Source organism: Cucurbita maxima, unplaced genomic scaffold (assembly GCF_002738345.1).
Source record: "Cucurbita maxima cultivar Rimu unplaced genomic scaffold, Cmax_1.0 Cma_Scf00013, whole genome shotgun sequence".
Taxonomy (NCBI): domain Eukaryota; kingdom Viridiplantae; phylum Streptophyta; class Magnoliopsida; order Cucurbitales; family Cucurbitaceae; genus Cucurbita; species Cucurbita maxima.
The window spans coordinates 885,156-905,261 of NW_019272029.1; the positions used below are offsets into that span (position 1 = coordinate 885,156).

Here is a 20,106-nt window from a genome sequence, read left to right on the forward strand (position 1 = left end):
TTTTGCTCAATTAAGGGCTCACACACACACACACACATATATATATACATATAATTATACCCTACAAAAACTACACCTTTTAATAGCTTTGAGGGTAAAATTAAACGTGCGTGTCTCTGATTCGTTAAGTTACGCTTTATTTAGCATAGCATCATATGAACGGACCCCAAAGCATAGGTTAAGCTTTTTTCTTTCCAATGCCAATTACAAACTTCTCCCAACTCATTGTGTCATTCGTTTGTTCATTTCTTCAATTCGAGGAAACATTTCATTCCATCATCTTTTGCTAATGTTAAGGATATTTAGTACTGAATTGTAGTTTACCATATACAAAAAGTCAAATATTTACTTACCATTTATCTTTACATTTATTGCTCCTTCCATATTCTTGTAATTTATTTAATTATAAAGAGACAACTTTCACACTATTTTAGTCAATATTCTCATGTATCTGATCTATTTTGGTTCAGCAAATCGGATCCTGTATTTTCAATGATTTCCAAATCTTTTATTCATCTTCTTTTACACCACCACTGTTCAAGTCAAATAATCTTAAAATTGATCAAAGTTAATAACTTCTTTTGCTAAAAATTCAAGGTAGTTTTGTTCAACCGAAGGAATGAAGGCGCACATTAGGCCCGGTGGATGAGTTAGCTTGATGTTCTTGTTGAACGTCTCCTCCTTTATTGTTCATATTAAGTATTCACTGGTTTGCAACAAATCAATTTTGCTAACCGTAGTCTTGAAACGCAATTTCATAGAACAATGGACTGTTTGTAGGATTTTCCACGATGATATGATATTGTCTGCTCACGATGATATGAAATTGTCTACTTTGAGCGTAAGCTTTCATAATTTTGCTTTGGACTTCCTAAAATAACTCATACGAACGAACGTGTATTCCTTACTTATAAATTCATAATCATCGCTCCCTCGGACAAACTACACTATAGAGTCTCCTCCAAGGCCTATCCAGCCCACAAACAACCTCCCTTTAGTTTAGGCTCAGCTATTCTGGAGTCCTCAACAAAGCAAAGTAGACTTTTTTCTTTTCTTTTTTTTTATTTTTTTATTTTTATAAGGTCAAAGTGAAACCAAAAATAAATAAAAACCATGTGCTAATATTAAATTCAGTAGACTTTTTATTAGTTCATGGCAATCAAGAAAGTTACACCATAAAGGAATTAGGCACCCCCAATAAGAAGATTGGATACGACCAAGATAATGCTACAAATATCTTCCACAGTCTTCCCGTTGTCAGACAACGCCGACGAGTCCTTTGGCGGCTTCGTAAGGCTGTCTAGACAGTCATCGGCCTCCGTCATGGCTGCAGAAGCAGAAGTGTTGACGCCATTATAGTCACCGTTCCCCAAGTTACTCTTTGCACCCTCGATGTCGTCAACGGCGTCATCGAAGCGTTCGCCACAGGTATCATAGTGCTCCTTAAGCTTGGGATCGGTGGCCTTGGACGCCAGGGACTGGGCAAGGGCACGACTATCAGTAGCCTTGTCATGGGCGAGGTTAAGGGTGAAGGTGGCCAACCCTTTGAGGTCTGACGTGCCAGCAGATTTCAACACGTTTGAGCAAAAAGAAGGGTTTCTAGTTTTTGGGCAGATAGTGGAAACGACGTCGTTTGGAGAAGCTGCATAGCCATTCGAGAAGACAACTGAAAGGACAAAAAGAGAAGAGACTACAAGAACAATAGAATTAGCCATTTTTATGTGCTTTTTCTTAATTTCATATTCATGGTTCATACCTAATATATATATATATACACCATGGATGGTGACTTAGTTTCAAAATTTTTATGTGCAATAAATGTGTTACCATAATTTATAAAATTCCATTTTAATTTCCTATTTAATTTTAGACGGTTAATAATGAGCTGGGATTCATAGATTATGACACGTAGGCTAAGAATGGAATCTCGTGCAGAACCCCATTGGGTCGATGAACAAAGAAGCTTCGATTGGGTGAACACGAGTTGACTCTCGATAAGATAAGAATTAGAGAACTAAAGAGATAGAAACTCCAATAAATTTTATCCTATTTTATTCATCATATTAATTAATTAATTATGATATAGGGTTTAATTTGCAAGGTTATTATTACATTATATATTTTGTTGCGATATAACCAATCGTAATTAATCATTTATTTTTAATGGTATATAAATAAAGTTTGGTATTTTATTAATTAGTCGAAGTGAGAGTATCATATACAATAAGTTTGAATAAGATTTGACCATAAAATATTTAATTTTTTTTTTATAAATTCATTAATTAAGAAAATTAATATTTCACTAGATGATCATATATGACTTGATTTTAGTCTCGAGTGAGTTATGGATTTTAGTATCGTGTGTAGTCAGTCAAAAGTTAACACCAGAGTGGCACACATGGACGGTGTATCATATAACACACCAAGAAAAATGTGCATAATAACGAAGCTTTGGTGATTGAGTTTGGAGAGAAAAAAGAGTAACTTATTATTTCTATTTTTGTTAGTTTTTCTTTTAATAGCGTTTTATTTAAAATTCTAACCTCAAAAAGCTATTAATAGGTATATTTGTGAGGGTATAAATATGTAAACCTTCGTAAGAATTAATTGAGAAAAACATAAAAAAAAAAAAAAAAAAAAAAAAAAAAAAACATGGCATATTCTAGTTTTCTTGTAGTCTCCTCTCTTTTAGCTTTCCTTTCACTTCTCTTCTTCAATGGGGTCGTGTCCATTCATGCTGCTTCCCCAGATGACGCCACTTCCACCATCTGCAAGAAAGCTACAAATCCTTCTTTTTGCTTTAACGTCTTGAAATCTGTTGGCACCACAGACCTAAAAGGACTGGCCATCTTCACCCTCAACCTCGCCCACGACAAGACTATTGGAAACCGTGCCCTCGCCCAGTCCCTAGCGTCCAAGGTCGCGGATCCCGAGCTTAAGGACCGCTATGACACTTGTGTCGAACGCTACAACGATGCCGTCAAGGACATCGAGGGTGCGAAGGGCTACTTGGGGAAAGGTGACTATAAAGGCGTCTACACTTATACTTTTGGAGCCATGACGGAGGTCGATGCCTGTCTGTTCCGCCTTTCGAAGCTGCCAAAGGACTCATCGGCACTCCCAGGCAACGGGAAAGCCGTGGAAGATATTTATAGTATCATCTTGGTTATAGCCAATCTTCTTCTTGGGCATGCTTAACTCCTTTTTGTTCCCATTTTATACTACAAAACTTGTAACTTTGAATGCCATGAATCAATAATATATTTGTGTTTGACTCCACCCGACTAATTTGAATACACAATTCAAACCTTAAAAATTGAATGGGTTAAATTTTTTTTTGTTCTATTTGGGTTAGGGGTAGTTTATGAAAAATTAAAAGTTTGCTAATAGACTTTTTGCTATGTCAACCTAACCCATCTGAAAATAGAATATACTCTAATCTTTAAAAAGTTTAATATTTGTTACCAATGTTCTCAATTACTTCCATCCATGCATGGCTGCTTCTTCTCCATACAGAGATAACGACGTGATGGAAGAAGGAACAGACATTGGTTCAGAGCTCTTTGCTGCCATTGAGGCTTTGGATGGCCGTGGTTGTGATCTCAGAACACTACGCTTCCTCGTGGTGGTGCCTTGCGGAGTTGGTTAAGATACTCGAGTATAGAGAGCATACGGGAATGAAGACTATGCCGATCTTTTACAAAGTGGATCCTTCTGATGTTAATGAAGCTAGATTTGGAGAAGATGACTTGAAGGTTCTTCAATGGAGGAAGGCTCTGTTTGAGATCGCCGGCTAATCGGTAACCAACCATGTTTTCCCCTTTTTGTTAAGCTCTTCAACTTTAAAACCCCTAGGGTTTGTTCGTATTGATTAGATCGCTTGAATCAAAGCTTGAAGAGGTTTCTTTGGGGTTCCTTCAAGTTTTTCTCGAATTTTATTCGATGGAGAGGTTTCCACACCCTTATAAAGAATCTTTCGTGCTCCTCCCCATCTAATGTGGGATCGCCTCATGTCCACTTTCCATTCAGGGGCTCAGTCTCCTCGCTGGCACATCATTCGATGTCTGGTTGGAGACGAAGCAATGAGCTTCGAATTCGCCATGAACTCCAGATATGGTTGTTTTGCCAATGCCACCCATCCCATGTAGTAGTCCAAACTTGATATCGTCTTTTTTGGGCTTTTTCTTTCGAGCTTCCCCTCAATATTTTAAAAACGTGTTTGTTAAGGGAGGTTTCCACACACTATAATAGGTGTTTTGTTCTCCTCCCCAACTGATGCGGGATCTCACATTGACACTCATTGAGAAAGAACAAGTTGTGGGAGTCACTTCAAAACTAAACCAACTTTCTTCCCTTTTGAATTCAAACTCGAATGATGATGATGATAATGTGATTTTGGTGAGAATACATGGGATGGGTGGCATTGGCAAGACAACCATATCTTGAGTTCATGGCGAATTCGAAGCTCATTGCTTCGTCTCCAATGTTCGAGAGCGATTCGAAAACGATGGAGTTACACATTAACAATAACATGATCAATGAAGAAGATTGACATATGGGATGATCTACAAGGCATGGATTTGATAAACAAAGCAATTTTCCAGTAGAGTCATCATCATCGCAACGAAAAAGAATGTTCAAAATGGAAGAACTTGAGTTCGAGGAATCCCTTCAACTCCTAAGTTTAAATGCTATTTATTGAATATGATCTTTAGATGGAGAACGTCATAAACTTAGTCATAATCTTATTAAGAAGATAGTAGATTAGGACTCCCATGTCTCAGTCAAAAGTACTCGGGAAGAGAGTAGATTATGACTCCTATATTCAACAAGTCAAAAGTACAATGAAGTTACACCCATTGATGCAATTGAGGAAGACCGTGTAGTCTAACACACCAAGAAAAGTGGGCATAATAACCCAGCTTGGTTTGAGCAAAACAGACAAAAAAATAAATAAAAATGGCATCTTCTAGTTTTCTTGCAATCTCTTCTCTTTTAGCCTTCGTCCTTTCACTTCTCTTCTTTAATGGGGTTGTGCTCATGCATGCAGCTTCCCCAGACGATGTTGTTTCCACCATCTGCAAGAAAACTAGAAACCCTTCTTTTTGCTTTAACGTCTTGAAATCTGTGGCACCACAGACCTAAAAGGGTTGGCCACCTTCACCCTCAACCTCCCCCACGACAAGGCTGTTGAAAGCCATGCCCTCGCCCAGTCCCTGGCGTCCAAGGCAATCGATCCCAAGCTTAAGGAGCGCTATGCCACTTGTGCTGAACTCTATGACGATGCCACCGACGACATCGCAACTTGAGGGAAGGTGACTACAATGGCCTTAACATTAAGGCGTCTGCCACCATGACGGAGGCCGGCGACTGTCTAGACAGCTTCACACAGCCGCTGAAGGACCCATCGGCGCTGTCGGGCAACGGGGAGGCTATGGAAAATATTTGTAGTATCATCTTGGTTATAGCCAATCTTATTCTTGGGCTTGCCTAACTCCTTTTTGTTCGCTAGAATAATATGTTTGTTTTGATTCCTATAAATTTGGACATCTTTATTGGTGACCATTTTGTTTTAAATTAAGAGATTTTCATATATTATTATTTAATTTATGTAAAAAAATATCGTATAATAAATATTAAATACTATTAATTAACATATAATTATGCTTAATTATTCCAACTATCAACTGCAATATCTCACTATCTATTGCAATATTATTATATATTTTTCAATTCAACACAATATGTTCCAAATGTTAAATAACATTTTTGCATTATCATTCTATTTTGATTTAAATTACCAAACTTTAAAATGTTGAATTACATTTAAAAATATAAAATATAGCAAATTGGAACATTTTCATTATTAAACTATTGACTAAATCAACGTGAATCGACAACACTATTAAAATATATATATATATATGTGTCTGCTTTTTATATTTATAAGTTTTAAAAAATATTTATTAATATCGACATTTTAATAAGTAAACTTAAAATATTATTTTAGTCAATTTAAATCTAATATTACTCGTAACCCAATTGAATTGAATTAAAAATATTTAATATTTGTTAAGATTTGAATTTTATAAAATTTTCAAATTAATTTTAAATTAGATATTTTTATGGAAGAAGACGATTGTGAGAGAGAGTGGTTTAGGACTACACGTTTTGATAAGAGGGAACCGTAACAGAAGAGAGTCTACGCAGAGCAAGATCAGAGATTCCAATTTCAAACAAAATTAAGCTCTCGATTACTTCCATTTATGGCGGATTCTTCGTCGTCGTCGTCAAGTCGCCTTTGGAAATACGACGTGTTTCTAAGTTTTAGAGGCGATGACACTCGCGGCGGTTTCACAGACCATCTCTACCAAGCCTTCGTACAGAACGGAATCCACACATTCAAAGACGACGACGAGATGGAAGAAGGAACAAACATTTCTTCAGAGCTATTTGCAGCCATTGAGGCTTCGAGGATGGCCGTGGTCGTGATCTCAGAACACTACGCTTCTTCACGATGGTGCCTTGCGGAGTTGGTTAAGATACTCGAGTGCAGAGAGCATATGGGAATGGAGGTTATGCCTATCTTTTACAAAGTGGATCCTTCTGATGTTCGAAACCAGAGGGGAAGTTTTGGGAAAGCTTTTCTTAAACATGAAGCCAGATTTGGAGAAGACGACTCGAAGGTGCTTCAATGGAGGAAGTCTCTGTTTGAGATCGCCGGCCTTAAAGCTTGGGTTTCTGATAATCGGTAATCAACTATTTTTTTCCCCTTTATGTTAAGCTCTTCAACTTTAAAGCTCCTAGGTTTTGTTCGTATTGATTAGATCGCTTGAATCAAAGCTTAAAGAAGACATCTGTGAAGCAATATTGAGAAGAATCAAACCTAATTTCACACTCATTGAGAAAGAAAAAGTTGTGGGAGTCACTTCAAAACTAAACCAACTTTTTTCTCTTTTGAATCCAAACTCGAATGATGACGATGACGACGACAATGATAATAATGTGATCTTGGTGGGAATACATGGGATGGGTGGCATTGGCAAGTCAACCATAGCTCGAGTTTGTTACGAGCTAATTCGAGGCGAATTCAAAGCTCATTGCTTCATCTCCAACGTTCGAGAGCAATTCGAAACGGCTGGTATTACACATTTACAAAGCAAACTCCTCTCAGGAATAACATTCTCAATGAAGAAGATTGACAAAGGGGATGATCTAGATGGCAGGGCTTTGATTAGCAAAGCAATTTTCCTAAAGAAGACACTTCTTGTCCTAGATGATGTGGATCATCTTGACCAAATAACGAAATTGATACCCGACAAGGATTGCTTTGTCGATGGTAGCAGAGTCATCATCACAACAAGAAATGCTGATTTGCTTTCGACACATGGGGTGAAAAGAATGTTCAAAATGGAAGAACTTGAGTACGAGGAATCCCTTCAACTCCTAAGTTTGAATGCTTTTAAGGAAAGGTGTCCAAGAGAAGGTTATCTGGGACAGTCCGACCGCATTGTTAAGCTTGTTGGTGGTCATCCTCTAGCACTTCAAGTCTTGGGGAGCTCTTTACAGAACAAAGATTTGAGCGTTTGGGATTACGTAATAGAAAGGCTCCAAGGAGGTTGGAGTATTGATGACAAGATTTTCAAGTGTCTTAAAGTAAGTTACGATGGGTTGGATGATGAGCAGAAGGAGATTTTTCTTGATATTGCTTGCTTCTTCAAGGGAAAGAGAAGGGATCTTGTAGAGGAAATACTCGATGGATGTGATTTATATGCCAAGAGAAATATTGAACTTCTCATTAAAAATTCTCTCATAACTTTATCTCCTCACAATAGATTACAAATGCATGATTTATTGCAAGAAATGGGTCGAAAAGTTGTTCATCAAAAACCTGTTCGAGATCGGCTGTGGTGCCTCAAGAACATAAAAAATGTGGTAAGATGTGATGCTCATTTGTTATGATTGTTGAGGATTTTTAAGTAAGGAATACATCTCCATTGGTATGAGGCATTTTGGGGAAACCAAAAGTAAAGTCATGAAAGTTTATACTCAAAGTGGATAATATCATACCATTGTGGAGGGTCTGTGATTCCTAATATGGTATCAGAGCCATGCCCTTAACTTAGCCATATCAATAAAATCCTCAAGTGTCAAACAAAAGATGTTGTGAGTCTCGAAGGTGTAGTCAAAAGTGGCTCAAGTGTCGAACAAATGATGTACTTTGTTCAAGGGCTCGAGAGAAAGAGTCACGTCTTGATTAAGGGGTGACTGTTCGAGGGCTCCATTGGCCTCAAAAAGGCTCTACAGTGTACTTTGTTCGAGGAGAGGACCGTTGAGGATTTTTGGGAGGGAGTCCCACGTTGGCTAACTAAGGGGATGGTCATGAGTTTATAAGTAAGGAATACATCTCCATTGGTATGGGACCTTTTGGGGAAACCAAAAGCAAAGCCATGAGAGCTTATGCTCAAAGTGGACAACATCATACCATTGTAGAGGGTTCATGATTCCTAACAATGATCTCTATATCTCGTGAAGATTCTCTTATTTCTTTGTATCAACTTTCAAATTTGCAGGTCACAGAAGCATCGATCCAAAGCATATTTTTGAAGACCACAGGAAAAATTGTTCTAATCCCACTCTCATTGTCGAGAATGCACCAACTTAGGTTGCTTAACTTTCACAATGTGAGACTGCAAGACCAATCGGAATGCTGCATTCCGAGTGAGTTAAGATATTTGAAGTGGAAAAGATATCCTTTTGAGTTTCTGCCATTGAATTCTGAAGTAGACTATAACCTCATTCAGCTCCACATGTGCTACAGCAATTTGAAACAACTCTGGCATGGAGAAAAGGTAACAATATTTAGCTGTTCTTTTGCAGTTTAGTCCTTACATGTTTTAAGAATTTGTTCAATGTTCTGATAGAATTTGGAGAAGCTGAAGTATATCAAAGTTGGGCACTCTCAGAAATTGTTCAAAACTCCAAACTTCACACAGCTTCCAAATCTAGAAAGATTAGATCTTGAAGGCTGCACTAATCTGAGCAACATCCATCCATCCATATTCATTGCCAAAAAACTCACTTTTCTGAGTATGAAAGATTGCATCAATATCAGTAATCTTCCCCTCCAGATTACCATACATAATCTTGAAGTTTTCATTCTCTCTGGCTGTTCAAAGCTCAAGAAGCTCCCTGAATTTATAGGCAATACAGATAGTTTACTGGAACTCCGTTTAGATGGCACCTCCATAGCTGAGCTACCTTCATCAGTTGCAAGCTTGAATCGCCTGACGGTACTAAACTTAATGAATTGTAAGAAGTTGGTTTCTGTTACTTTTTCCTTTAACAGGCTATCCTCCCTTGAATCCCTCAATCTCTGTGGATGTTCAAAGCTTGGAAACCGAACAAGAACGTTGGACGGCAGTGCTCAACGTGTGATGATCAAACGGTTAGTCCTAAGTTTGTATAGAGCTCCAAGGAGCGGCGTTTTCGGAATCCCATCAATGTCTGGTCTTTACTCTCTTACTGAATTGAATCTTAGCAATTGCAACATTGAAACGATCCCAGAAGGGATCGAGGGTTTGGTGTGGTTGAGAATGCTGAATCTAAGTAACAACAGCTTCACTGAGCTTCCAGCAAGCTTAGCTCAACTTCATAATCTAAGATCCTTAAACATGAATGGATGCAAGAAACTTGTGCAGGTTCCAGAGCTCCCGGCAAGGATTATGAAGTTGAAGATGAAGGATTGCATTTCACTGAAAACATCTACAGCCATTTCCAAGATGGACCGTTTGTACTTCATGACAGAGGTCAACCTTCTGAATTGCTACCAATTAGCCGACGATAAACACATCCAAACTTTGCTCACTTCATGGATGCAGGTTAGTTTTGGACCGTTCGTATATTTTTTCGATTAAGAAGTCAAATGTACAGGCATCTACTAGGGGAGGTTTTCACACCTTTATAAAGTATGTTTCGTTCTCCTCTCTAACCGAATCGATGTGGGATCTCACATCAAATGTTCAAACTAAGTTTGAATCTTCACCCACGTGATAAAAACTAATAAAGTTTCTAAATTTTGTTGCATTAATATCACAGTGGATGATGAGTGGATTTTGTGATATGCAGAAGACGGCCTTCCAGACAGAAAAGCTAAGCATTATGATACCTGGGAGTGAGATTCCAGATTGGTTTACAACAACCAAAATGGGTTCTTCAATCAGTATGAAATGGGATCCAAATGCACGTAATGGCAACAAGATTTGCTTTGCTTTGTGCGTGGTTTTTGGCCCGACTCACCCACAAAACATCACCACCGTCGTTTCCTTTGCCATTTCTGCATCAATGATCATTGAAAAGGAACTAGATGGCTCTGCTAGGGAGGAGGACGAAGCTTGTGGTCATGTCTTCTTGGTTTCAGGCATGGAAACGGTAGATCATATTTTGATGTTGGTGTTGCCTTGGACCGAGTCATATTTGGAGATAGAGTTTCGATTTGGTCTCAGGGTTAATCGTTCTCACTCTATTCCTTTATTGGGTTTGAAAAAGTGTGGAGTTCGTTTGATTAATATGGAAGAAGACGGGGCCGCCGTTGCATGGAAGGGCAATTTTATTCTCTTGAAGAACTCCTTCAAATTATGGCAAAAGTTGACAGTAATGAAGAAAAGAGGCCACTGCTGAAGACTTTGATTATTTTGGTTTTTTTTTTTGCCTAAATGCGTGAGGTTTTCAGAAATGTTTCGTTTTCAGAAATGTTTCGTTCTAACTATCGTGGGATCTCATAATTCACACCTCATGAGAGCCGAGCATCCTCGCTGGCACACCGGGCGTTGAGGTTTCCACTCACTCAATGTTTTGTTCTTTTCTCTAATTGATGTGGAATCTCACAACTAATAACTTCTTTTAATAGCGTTTTACTTAAAATTCTATCCTCAAAAGCTATTAAAAGGTATTTGTTCGAAACCCTCAATATGAATTAATTGAGCAAAAACAGACAAAAAAATAGAAGAAAAGAAATGGTGTCTTCTACTTTTCTTGCAGTATCTTCTCTTTTAGCCTTCGTCCTTTCACTTTTCTTCTTCAATGGCGTGGTTCCCATGCATGCATCTTTCCCCAACAGCGTCCCTTCCACCATCTGCAAGAAAACTAAAAACCCTTCCTTTTGCTTTAACATCTTGAAATCTGCTGGCACCACAGATCTCAAAGGGCTGGCCACCTTCGCCCTCAACCTCGCCCACAACAAGGCTACTAAAACCCGTGCCCTCGCCCCGTCCCTGGCGTCCAAGGCGACTGATCGCAAGCTTAAGGAGCGCTATGCCACCTGTGTCAAACACTACGACAATGCCGCCGCCGACATCAAGGATGCGAAGTACAACTTGGGGAAAGGTGACTACAATGGCGCCAACATTCAGGCTTCTGGAGCCATGACGGAGGCTGGCGACTGTCTGGACAACTTCACGCTGCTGCCAAAGAACCCATCGGTGCTGTCTAACAACGAGAAGGTTGTAGAAGATATGTGTAGTATTATCTTGATTATATCCAATCTTCTTCTAGTGCGTTCCTAAGTCCTTTTTTAGTGTGCCTTTGTACTTGGAATGCCATGAACATGTTCCCAAGTCCTTTTTTGTTGTGCCTTTGTACTTAGAATGCCATGAATCAATGAAAAGTCTGTTTTGTGAAAGAAAATAACAAGATCAAAAGGTCATTTTTAATAGTAAGTTACTTGAACGTTTACTTGCATATAATGAACAAAGTTTACAGGTATGTCAAATTTACTAGGAAGTGATTTCTCCAATACCCAAATTTAGTCCAAATGGTTACAAAAGAAAAACAACAAATGTAAGGAGTGATCATACTCTATAAATTAGATGCTTAATTGCCAAGCGTTGAATCCTTTTGTCTTCTTGACATTGGAATGATTGTAATATAATGTAGGTTTCGACGAATTATCAAAAGTAGTTAGTGGGTTTTCCCTCTCAAGCTTCACCTCAAAGTTTTAAAATGCATATGCTAAGGAGAGGTTTCCACACCCTGTTTTGTTTCTCTCTAACCGATGTGGGATCTCACAGTCAGAGTAAGCGACGCAGCCATTGTCGCCAAATGGATGGCATATACATGTAGCTTCAATGGTAAGAATATGAACAGGATGAGAGAAGAAGATGAGCTCATAGCTTCCCCAAGCCAGTCAGTCCTCCCCATTTCTTCTCAACTCTAATTAACCTCTCCTCTTTAACTAAATCCCAGTAAATAATGTAGTTTACCATAACAAAACAAGAACTACACTTGTACTTTGAAAATGACATTCGTGGGGGTGGGGGTGGGGGGGAATGATCTAAATCCAAACAGATTAGTTTGTAAACATACCCTTCCAACAGAATTAGGGGTATAGTTAGAAAAGAAACCACAATGTACATCAAGAAAAACCTAATTGATAACACTATGGTACATTGAACATAAGCACTTGAATTCTTAAATACCTTATCCAAAATAATATTGCCAAGCAGCAGCAAGCCCAGCTACCAAAATGACTTTAAACAGCAGCTTTGACTTCGAGTTGGAGGATGAAGAGGGTGCTTGTGACTCGGAGGGTTCCCAATGTCTTCCTCTAAGTTTGGCCAACAACTTTGATACTAACTGTGAAACCTGGAACTTTTTCTTTGCTGTCACAAAGAAAGAAATACGAGTAAAAAACAAGAAATTATTTAATGAGCTAGACCAATTTGGCTAGTAATTTTATACCGTTCGATGTAAAAGAGAGAATGTAAAAACAACAGTTTAACCATGAATCGAAGGGACTCGAGAGAGACAACCACATTGAATACTTTTTCAAAGCTAGACATTTGTGTACCATCTATATGAGTACCAGGGGCTTAAACATCTATAGAAGATTTTAAATTTTCAATAAATTGAAATTTGATAATGATATTCTGGCTCAGCTGTATAAAAAACTCAGCAACAGTCTCTGCATATAAATATAAATATAAATACTAACAATAAGATTTATGACTAATCTATTACGTGAAATAACATATGAGTTTCTTGATTGCCACGCAAATTGATATGGCCATTTTATAGATATTTTCATTTATGTCTTCATAAGATTCAGATTTCAACAATTTTATCAATATTCACATTTTAGGTTGTTAGTTGCTTAGAAAAATAGGACTAGACTACAAAAGCTTGGTTTTTACCTTTGTCCTTCATAAATCTTTCCTCCTCACCGACACGCCTTCGGAGGACATTGAGCAAAGATCCAAAATACAATGCAAGCACCGTGCACGTGATTGTGATCACATTATAGGGCATGCTAAAATCAGGAGTGGTAAAAGGCACAAGCAGTACTTCTGTGTAAGACAGAATGGGACTCTGCCCCTGCATTATGGATGCAAAGTTATAACTGGAATTAGTAACCAAAGAAAGTGTAGAAATCCACATACTAGAACAGTAGCTACCAAAATGCAACAGGAAACATCACCTGCCATTTTGACAAGATTGGTGATTTTGAAGAGTTATTTTCTGCGAACTGCGTACTTGTGAAAAAATCTGGAAAAGTTATTACAGCTGATGGAATATCTAATCCCTGATGAGCATCTGGTGGATATTCATCAATGTGCAGAAACCCCTAAAAAAACATACATCAGGTAAACAAACAGATAATTAAGTCTAAATATTCCACGCTTCAAACTCTATAGAAACAATACATCTAAACAATAGTTGTGCCAAATCAAGATTATATCTAATGTGGAGTTTAAAGGAACAAATGTGTCAAATTTCTAGACAAGAAAATTCTAGTAATTTTCTAGAATAACAAAATAAGATCATTATTAGCAAAGGACAAAATGTAATAACAATCGTTAAATACTACAAGAAATGGGAATTGATATTAATGAAGAGTAAAAAAAATTCCATATCCAAATAATAAAAGGCATGAAAAATTTAGAACTGAAGTGACGTATGCAATCCTTATCCTAATCCAATGAGAATTACAGACAAAAAAAAAAAAAATGATAAAAAGGAAAGCCCAAAATTTAATTTACACCTGACAGATTCTTAGATATGCACAAATCGTGTTCTTTTATTCTTTTACGAAAGAAGGATTTCATCAAAGAGATAAATCCTTATTACTCTCACCCACGTAAGTTTGGACAAATGGAGCCAACACATTGACAATCAGTATAAAAATGAAAAATATTAAGAGTTTCTGTTTAAATGTCTTGCCCCAGTGCAATGTCAAATCATTGCTCATTGAAAATCTATGCTTTTGAATTAGGTTTAACATTTGAGCAATTCATTTATACCAATTCTTAATTGAAGAGTGATTATGGGGCATATGTAACTTTACTTGGGTTTTAGGCAGAAACACACGGCCCTAGGCACATGGAATAGGATCTAACAGATTCCAGATGATAATATCTAATACAATTTTGAAACCTTGCAGCTACCATTTTTTAAACGGATTTTTTGCTATGTTATCAGAACTAGTTTACTTTATGCACAATCCTATGGGATAATAAAGAGGAGACCAAAAACTAATAACAGCACGGCAGCACCAGTATTCACCTTGCGATGGTGAAGTCAATAAAGAATTGACCACAAGTATACAAGATATACATGATTTCACTGTAATCAGCCAAGTTTGCTGTGCGTTGTCCAAGGTAAAGCATCAGGCACATATGTACAGGAACACAAGCTCGACATGACATGAACAGAATGACACACATCATTTTCTAAAAAACTGGACACAGACACCACAAAGTCAATTTCAATCAAATATATTTTTGAAAAATGTTTCTATATGACTATTTAAGGATATGAACCTGTATCATAATCAATCTAATTTAAAATTTTATTGTAAAGTAAATTAGATTTCTGGTATGTGGTATGTGGTATGTGGTATGTGTCTTGGGCAAGCTGGTATATGTGTCTAACAATGACACCTACACCCTACTCAAGGTTTTCATATTTCCTAGAATTTGAACTTTCAAACATCTCTTAAGATAAAGAGAGGACACGTTAGATCAGCAAACCATGCCAAACTAGTGTGGAAAAATCATCAAACATACCTTGTCAAATTCTATGGTTAGAGCAGCTGATTTCAAGCCACAAGGAAATTTCAGGAGCATCTCCAGCACTCCTGGTGAAACCTTATCTTCAGAAGGCGAAACTTGCATCTTCTCAACAACATTTGTAATTGAATGGGGTTGGTCGTCAATAAATACCTGTAGGGTATGATAATACACCTTGATATACCAAGGTACAACTTGAAAAACTTTAACCAGCAAGCTACAGCTGTCTGTGATCACAGTATTAGGTATCAACTGATCACTTGGTTTTGTAGATTTTAGCTGTAAGGCAATAGCACCCCTTTCATTCCCACTACCCAGTACAAACCTGGTCACATGTAATGGTGCTTGTGGAATAGACCAAACTACAGGAATTTTCCACGTGAATCTCAAGTCAAGTGGTTCAGATTCATCATACTTCTCCGCTACCGAAAACATGTAAAGAACAGATAAATGCTTGTCATTCCTGCTACTCATCTCCATATGTACTCTATCGGGATTAGCTGACAACTCAAAAGCAAGGTTCCTTGTAGAACCTTCAGAACTAGATCTTGTAACTGCTAACATCTCTTGTTCCCCAAGCATGCCTTGCAGTTCTGCCATGAGACCTTTGTCAAGCTGAATGTAAACATTACTAGACCTAGCAAGAACACATCTTCCTGGGACTTTTCTCCCAAAAATTGAGCTGAGAGACCAGCTTGGTTGTAATTGTGCTGCATTTGAATAACCCAAAGCCCCTCTGTGACTATAAGGCTGAAGAACAACTGTGAGTGTCTGGTCAAGTACAATGGCCGAATCCACAGCATTTGAATCAAATTCAGTTGACAGCAAATGCAATCTCTGAGAATGATAAAATCCTTTGTAGATAGATGGTCGGTCCATCAATACTGAAAGCCCTGATTTGTCACGACAAGGAAGAAGCTTCAACCACGGTGTTAGATTCTCTGTGCAAACAGCCTCACGAGGCAATGTGCCATACCTCATATTCTCAGAAGCAGGACGAAAGCCCCATTTAGGAGCAGAATAAGAAGTTGAGGACTCCAAGAAGTTGATTGAAGCACAAAAAAGACCTGAAAGTGAATGGGTCAAATTTTTCCAAGACGCATCAACCTCATTTGGGGGAACATCAAAAACAGCCCACAACTCAACTCCCGAAGGCTTTGCATTGCTGCTTGATATCGAATCAAATCCACCCCATCGATCATAGTGCCAACGACCTTGTGTGAAAGACAGTTCCATTTCCTTGATTCGATATTTATGAACCTGCACAAGCAAATTAGAATTTTAATGCACCAACAAAGCTCATCTGACTTTGCATGGTTGACAGGGATCCATATACTGGTACTAGTATAAGTACACCCATTTGACTTATTAGTTCATAGAACTTATTGATGTGAAGGGAAAAAGGTAACTGGTGGGAATAAAGAAAAAACAATCAGAGAGACTGGATATGATTTTCTTATGCAAAGAGAATATGCAGATTCTTCAAGCTTTTCCTTCAATATGAAAGAAAAACTGTATTAATATGAATAGCTAATGCAAAAACCAAAATATTAGGGGGGTGCGACATCACCAAGGAAACCAATGGAGGCAGAAAATTAAAAAAAAAAAAATTAAAAAATCCTTTAATTGAATTGTTCGACAAAGAGGTATAATTGCAAAAGAGCTTAGCAAGGTCAATTCATTTTGAAACATGAAAAAGTACAAGTTCAACGCTTATTAATCTCCTTCACACATTCAGAATTTTTTAGGTTCTTGTTATCCACAGAAGCCAACACAAACCCGTGGCAGGATTGGACAAATATGTATCACAACCTTGGTAAAATGTGCACTCAATCATGATTAAGCCTCCTCATATGCTTACTTAATCCTGTGGCACCTCAACGAAGAATTTATATAATACTGGTATTTATTCTCTTCAGTAAGGAAATGAAAAGGGGGTTGGAAGTGAATCATTCTCTGGGTGACACCAATTTAGACGAAAAAGATCAATGAGCAACTAACAGCGTTTCATAAAATATGAAATATCTGAAGAAGAAATGATTAAGATCACGCGCACTCCTTTAACTGAAGCCAGATTATGAAGGGAAAAGGGTTTTTGCAGTAACCTTGATCCAAAGAAGAAAAAAAAGGCTAATACTAAGTGCCACTGCCCAAATAAATAAAATAATTGTCTTTGGAAATTTTCTTCCCCTTTTCAAATACTGCTACCACATAGACATCCTTGCATCAATTCACACAAATAAAATCCTGAGCTCTTTCCATTTCTTCTTCCAGCGCTCAATGTGGAGAGGGTAAAGAGCTCCCAATGCAAAGCGGCATTTCATTCCCAACGGCATAGGAGAAGAGATTCGATACATGACACACACAGAGAAAAGAAAAAAGAATTAACGAAATACATAATTACCAGCTGAGAAATGGCCTTGGGGAATAGGTGGTGGTGGCGGCCATAGGAGTTGGAGCGGGACGAAGGAGCTACGCTTTGAAAGTGAAAATGCGCCAACACCTTGCGATCAGGCAAGGGTTTAAGTAATAAATCCTCAGAGAAATCTTCTTCTGTCCCCTCAGATACCGATCCAATGGCTGGGACAGCAAATAAGATTGGCAAACAGAGCAAAGAAATCAGTCGCAGAAATGACACCATTGCGTTCAGTACTGAATCCTGTATATAAGAAGCAAACCAGAGACGAAAATTAACAAGAAAACAGAAAATATTTAAGCTGCAACTGAAAATCTCAGCTTAAACGACCATCTTCATCAGCAAAATTTTTATTTTTTTATAGCCGATGAGTTTCCCTCCATTCTTGGCTAAGCCAAGGAACATTTGAACTTAAAAAAGATTACCTGATAGCCTCCGTTCACATCGAAGAGGAAGATCTCAGCGTTTTCATAAGAAAAACCAGAGCAATAGAAAATCGAAAAGAACCGAGCGGCGGAGTGATGGAATCGAGGCCGGATAAGAATCAATTTTGAGTAGACGGAGCTCCAACTTGGATCTCCCAGCGGCGGCGGAAGCAACGATGGAGAAATCCAGGCAAAGCAAGAGTAATTTCAAGCTGCTTTCTGGAAACTGTGGATTTGAAGCTTAATGTTGCATCTTCAATGGCATCCGGAAAGGAGGAGGCGATGAAGATGGGAAGAGAAGAGTTCTTCACTGCAAAACATCCAACCAGGAAAATCCCTCTCTCAAACTATGAAGTATATTACAATAATACCCTTTTCAATTTTTTTAAGTAGTTAATATATTTGGTGATCATTTTTACCGTTCAAGTAAATCTAATTTGCTGTGGTAAATCAAAAGTTACCTCAATTATCATATAGATTCATTTCCAATTCTAATGGTCTCGGGTACGTTATTTTTTATTTTCACTATACTATAATGTCCCGTTATGAAATTGTATTCAATTGTTATTACGATGAGCTGATTAAATAGTCTTTTTCATCAAGCCTAGCTTGTGTTCGGGCCAGAGAATAAAATGCTTTTAGAGAGAGTAGCTTCTCGTGATTTGAGTTATTGAAGATAATATATAGAAAGGGACACCTCCGATACGAATTTATATGCACATGCTCTTTATGGTCATGTCACCATCAGATTTAGACCAACTGGTCATTCAAGTGAGGTCGCAGTAAAAAACGAGTATCGAGAGAGTTGGATTTTGTGGGATGAGGAGACGAGAGTAGTATCTTTACTAGGTTAGTTCTAGAGATCATATAATTGACGGGGTACATGTTCAACCTTTATTTTAACAAGTTTGAGTATAGAGATAGTCGTAATTAGGTAAGGAATCCTTTTACTAAAACTCGAGAGAGTTTCTAAGAGAGTGTTATAGTAGCTAAAATGAGAGTATTATAGTAGTATCGTTAATAAAGATGCCCTAGGGCAAGGTAGGGACGGAGAAACTTTTCCATCCTCGTCCCCACTATGGGTTTCAATTCTCATGTCCACAAAATTCTCCATTTATTTTTATTCATTTTTTTAATACATATATTTAAAATAATATTTTTAACGGATAATTTCCCTTTTTCAATATAATTTTTATTAAAAATTATAAAACATCCCAATAAATTCAATAATATTTGAGGAGCAAATAAATATAGGTTTTAAATAATAAAAAAAAAAAATTAAACTATAATAAATTGTTTATTAGAATAATAGGTGAACAAATCCAAACCAAAATGTGAAAATAATGAATTTATTAAATCAAAAGAATTAACCAAATGCTTCCAAACTCCACTTTTCCTTACCTAAATTCCTTATTAAATGTTATATTAGCTCTACAACTCCAACCATCCCAAATAAATAAATAAATAAATAAATAAATATTTCATTAAAATAATTTATTTATTTTTTATCCAATAATTTGGCAACACACTTGTGGTTTGTCTTTATGATGGAACTTTTGTTTTATTTTGTGGGGTTTCATAAATTTGTAGTATTTCCACAAATCCAATTTTTTTTCATTTATTATTTTCTTGTGCAAAAATAATAATTATCAAAATTAAAAGGATCGAGTAAACATAATTCCACTTTTGCCCCTATAACATTAACTTTTGCACTATATTAATCTCAAGTAACCAGCGTTCTCTGATACTATTTGTAATAGTTCAAGACATTGGACGAGTCGTTATGTATCATCGGTAGTCTGACTGTGTTATAGGGACTATTTAGGAAATTTATGTGTTGTTGTTTTTTTTTCTTTTCTTTTTTCTAATTAATAGGAATAAGAATAATTATTTTAAAAATAAAAAATGGTTATGGTTAATCTGAAATGAAGGGATGAAAGCAACACGTTTTACTCCCACAATAACCGCTCCACTTCACAAAAATCAACACAAAGAATTACACTAAAAAGGTAACTTCTGATTCAAATTGGAAACCCATTTCCTTCTGATTTTCTGGGAATGCTTTTTAATTAATCCCACAGTAAAAAAACACAAATGGTGAATTTTTCCTGCAAATTTACTGTTCATCATACTCTTCTCGCCAAGGTATCCAATGCCTTTTTTTTTTTTTTTTTTTTTTTTTTTTTTTTTTTTTTTTTTT

At 37.2% G+C, this 20,106-nt stretch overlaps 5 protein-coding genes across 7 annotated transcripts; 3 read left to right on the forward strand and 2 right to left on the reverse strand.

Moving 5' to 3' along the window:
* Positions 1 to 1,119: 1,119 nt before the first annotated feature.
* Positions 1,120 to 1,722, reverse strand: LOC111487936 (pectinesterase inhibitor-like). Its single transcript, XM_023135447.1, has one exon. The coding sequence runs from the start codon at positions 1,713 to 1,715 to the stop codon at positions 1,185 to 1,187; it is 531 nt and encodes a 176-aa protein (XP_022991215.1). The 5' UTR covers positions 1,716 to 1,722; the 3' UTR covers positions 1,120 to 1,184.
* A 930-nt stretch (positions 1,723 to 2,652) lies between these two features.
* Positions 2,653 to 5,501, forward strand: LOC111488293 (pectinesterase inhibitor-like). Its single transcript, XM_023135992.1, has 2 exons — positions 2,653 to 3,019; positions 5,316 to 5,501. Exons 1-2 carry the CDS (start codon positions 2,653 to 2,655, stop codon positions 5,492 to 5,494), a joined length of 546 nt encoding a protein of 181 aa, XP_022991760.1. The 3' UTR covers positions 5,495 to 5,501.
* Positions 5,502 to 6,155: 654 nt separating this feature from the next.
* LOC111487933 (TMV resistance protein N-like) lies at positions 6,156 to 10,706 on the forward strand. 3 transcript variants are annotated; one of them, XM_023135443.1, is made up of 6 exons: positions 6,156 to 6,751; positions 6,828 to 7,935; positions 8,574 to 8,852; positions 8,925 to 9,448; positions 9,542 to 9,881; positions 10,099 to 10,706. In XM_023135443.1, the coding sequence occupies exons 1-6, from the start codon at positions 6,267 to 6,269 to the stop codon at positions 10,678 to 10,680; spliced, it is 3,318 nt and encodes a 1,105-aa protein (XP_022991211.1). In that variant the 5' UTR covers positions 6,156 to 6,266; the 3' UTR covers positions 10,681 to 10,706. The 3 variants fall into 3 exon arrangements, with proteins under 3 accessions (XP_022991211.1, XP_022991209.1, XP_022991210.1); XM_023135441.1 differs by having other exon boundaries at positions 8,925 to 9,881; XM_023135442.1 differs by having other exon boundaries at positions 6,157 to 6,751; positions 8,925 to 9,881; positions 10,129 to 10,706.
* A 41-nt stretch (positions 10,707 to 10,747) lies between these two features.
* LOC111488294 (pectinesterase inhibitor-like) lies at positions 10,748 to 11,564 on the forward strand. The gene has a single exon (XM_023135993.1). It carries the CDS (start codon positions 11,016 to 11,018, stop codon positions 11,562 to 11,564), a length of 549 nt encoding a protein of 182 aa, XP_022991761.1. The 5' UTR covers positions 10,748 to 11,015.
* Positions 11,565 to 12,233: 669 nt separating this feature from the next.
* LOC111487934 (GPI transamidase component GPI16) lies at positions 12,234 to 18,264 on the reverse strand. Its single transcript, XM_023135444.1, has 6 exons — positions 17,907 to 18,264; positions 17,470 to 17,724; positions 15,063 to 16,325; positions 13,475 to 13,621; positions 13,191 to 13,371; positions 12,234 to 12,659 (listed from the first exon to the last, which is right to left on the reverse strand). The coding sequence occupies exons 2-6, from the start codon at positions 17,704 to 17,706 to the stop codon at positions 12,478 to 12,480; spliced, it is 2,010 nt and encodes a 669-aa protein (XP_022991212.1). The 5' UTR covers positions 17,707 to 17,724; positions 17,907 to 18,264; the 3' UTR covers positions 12,234 to 12,477.
* Between the last annotated feature and the right edge of the window lie 1,842 nt (positions 18,265 to 20,106).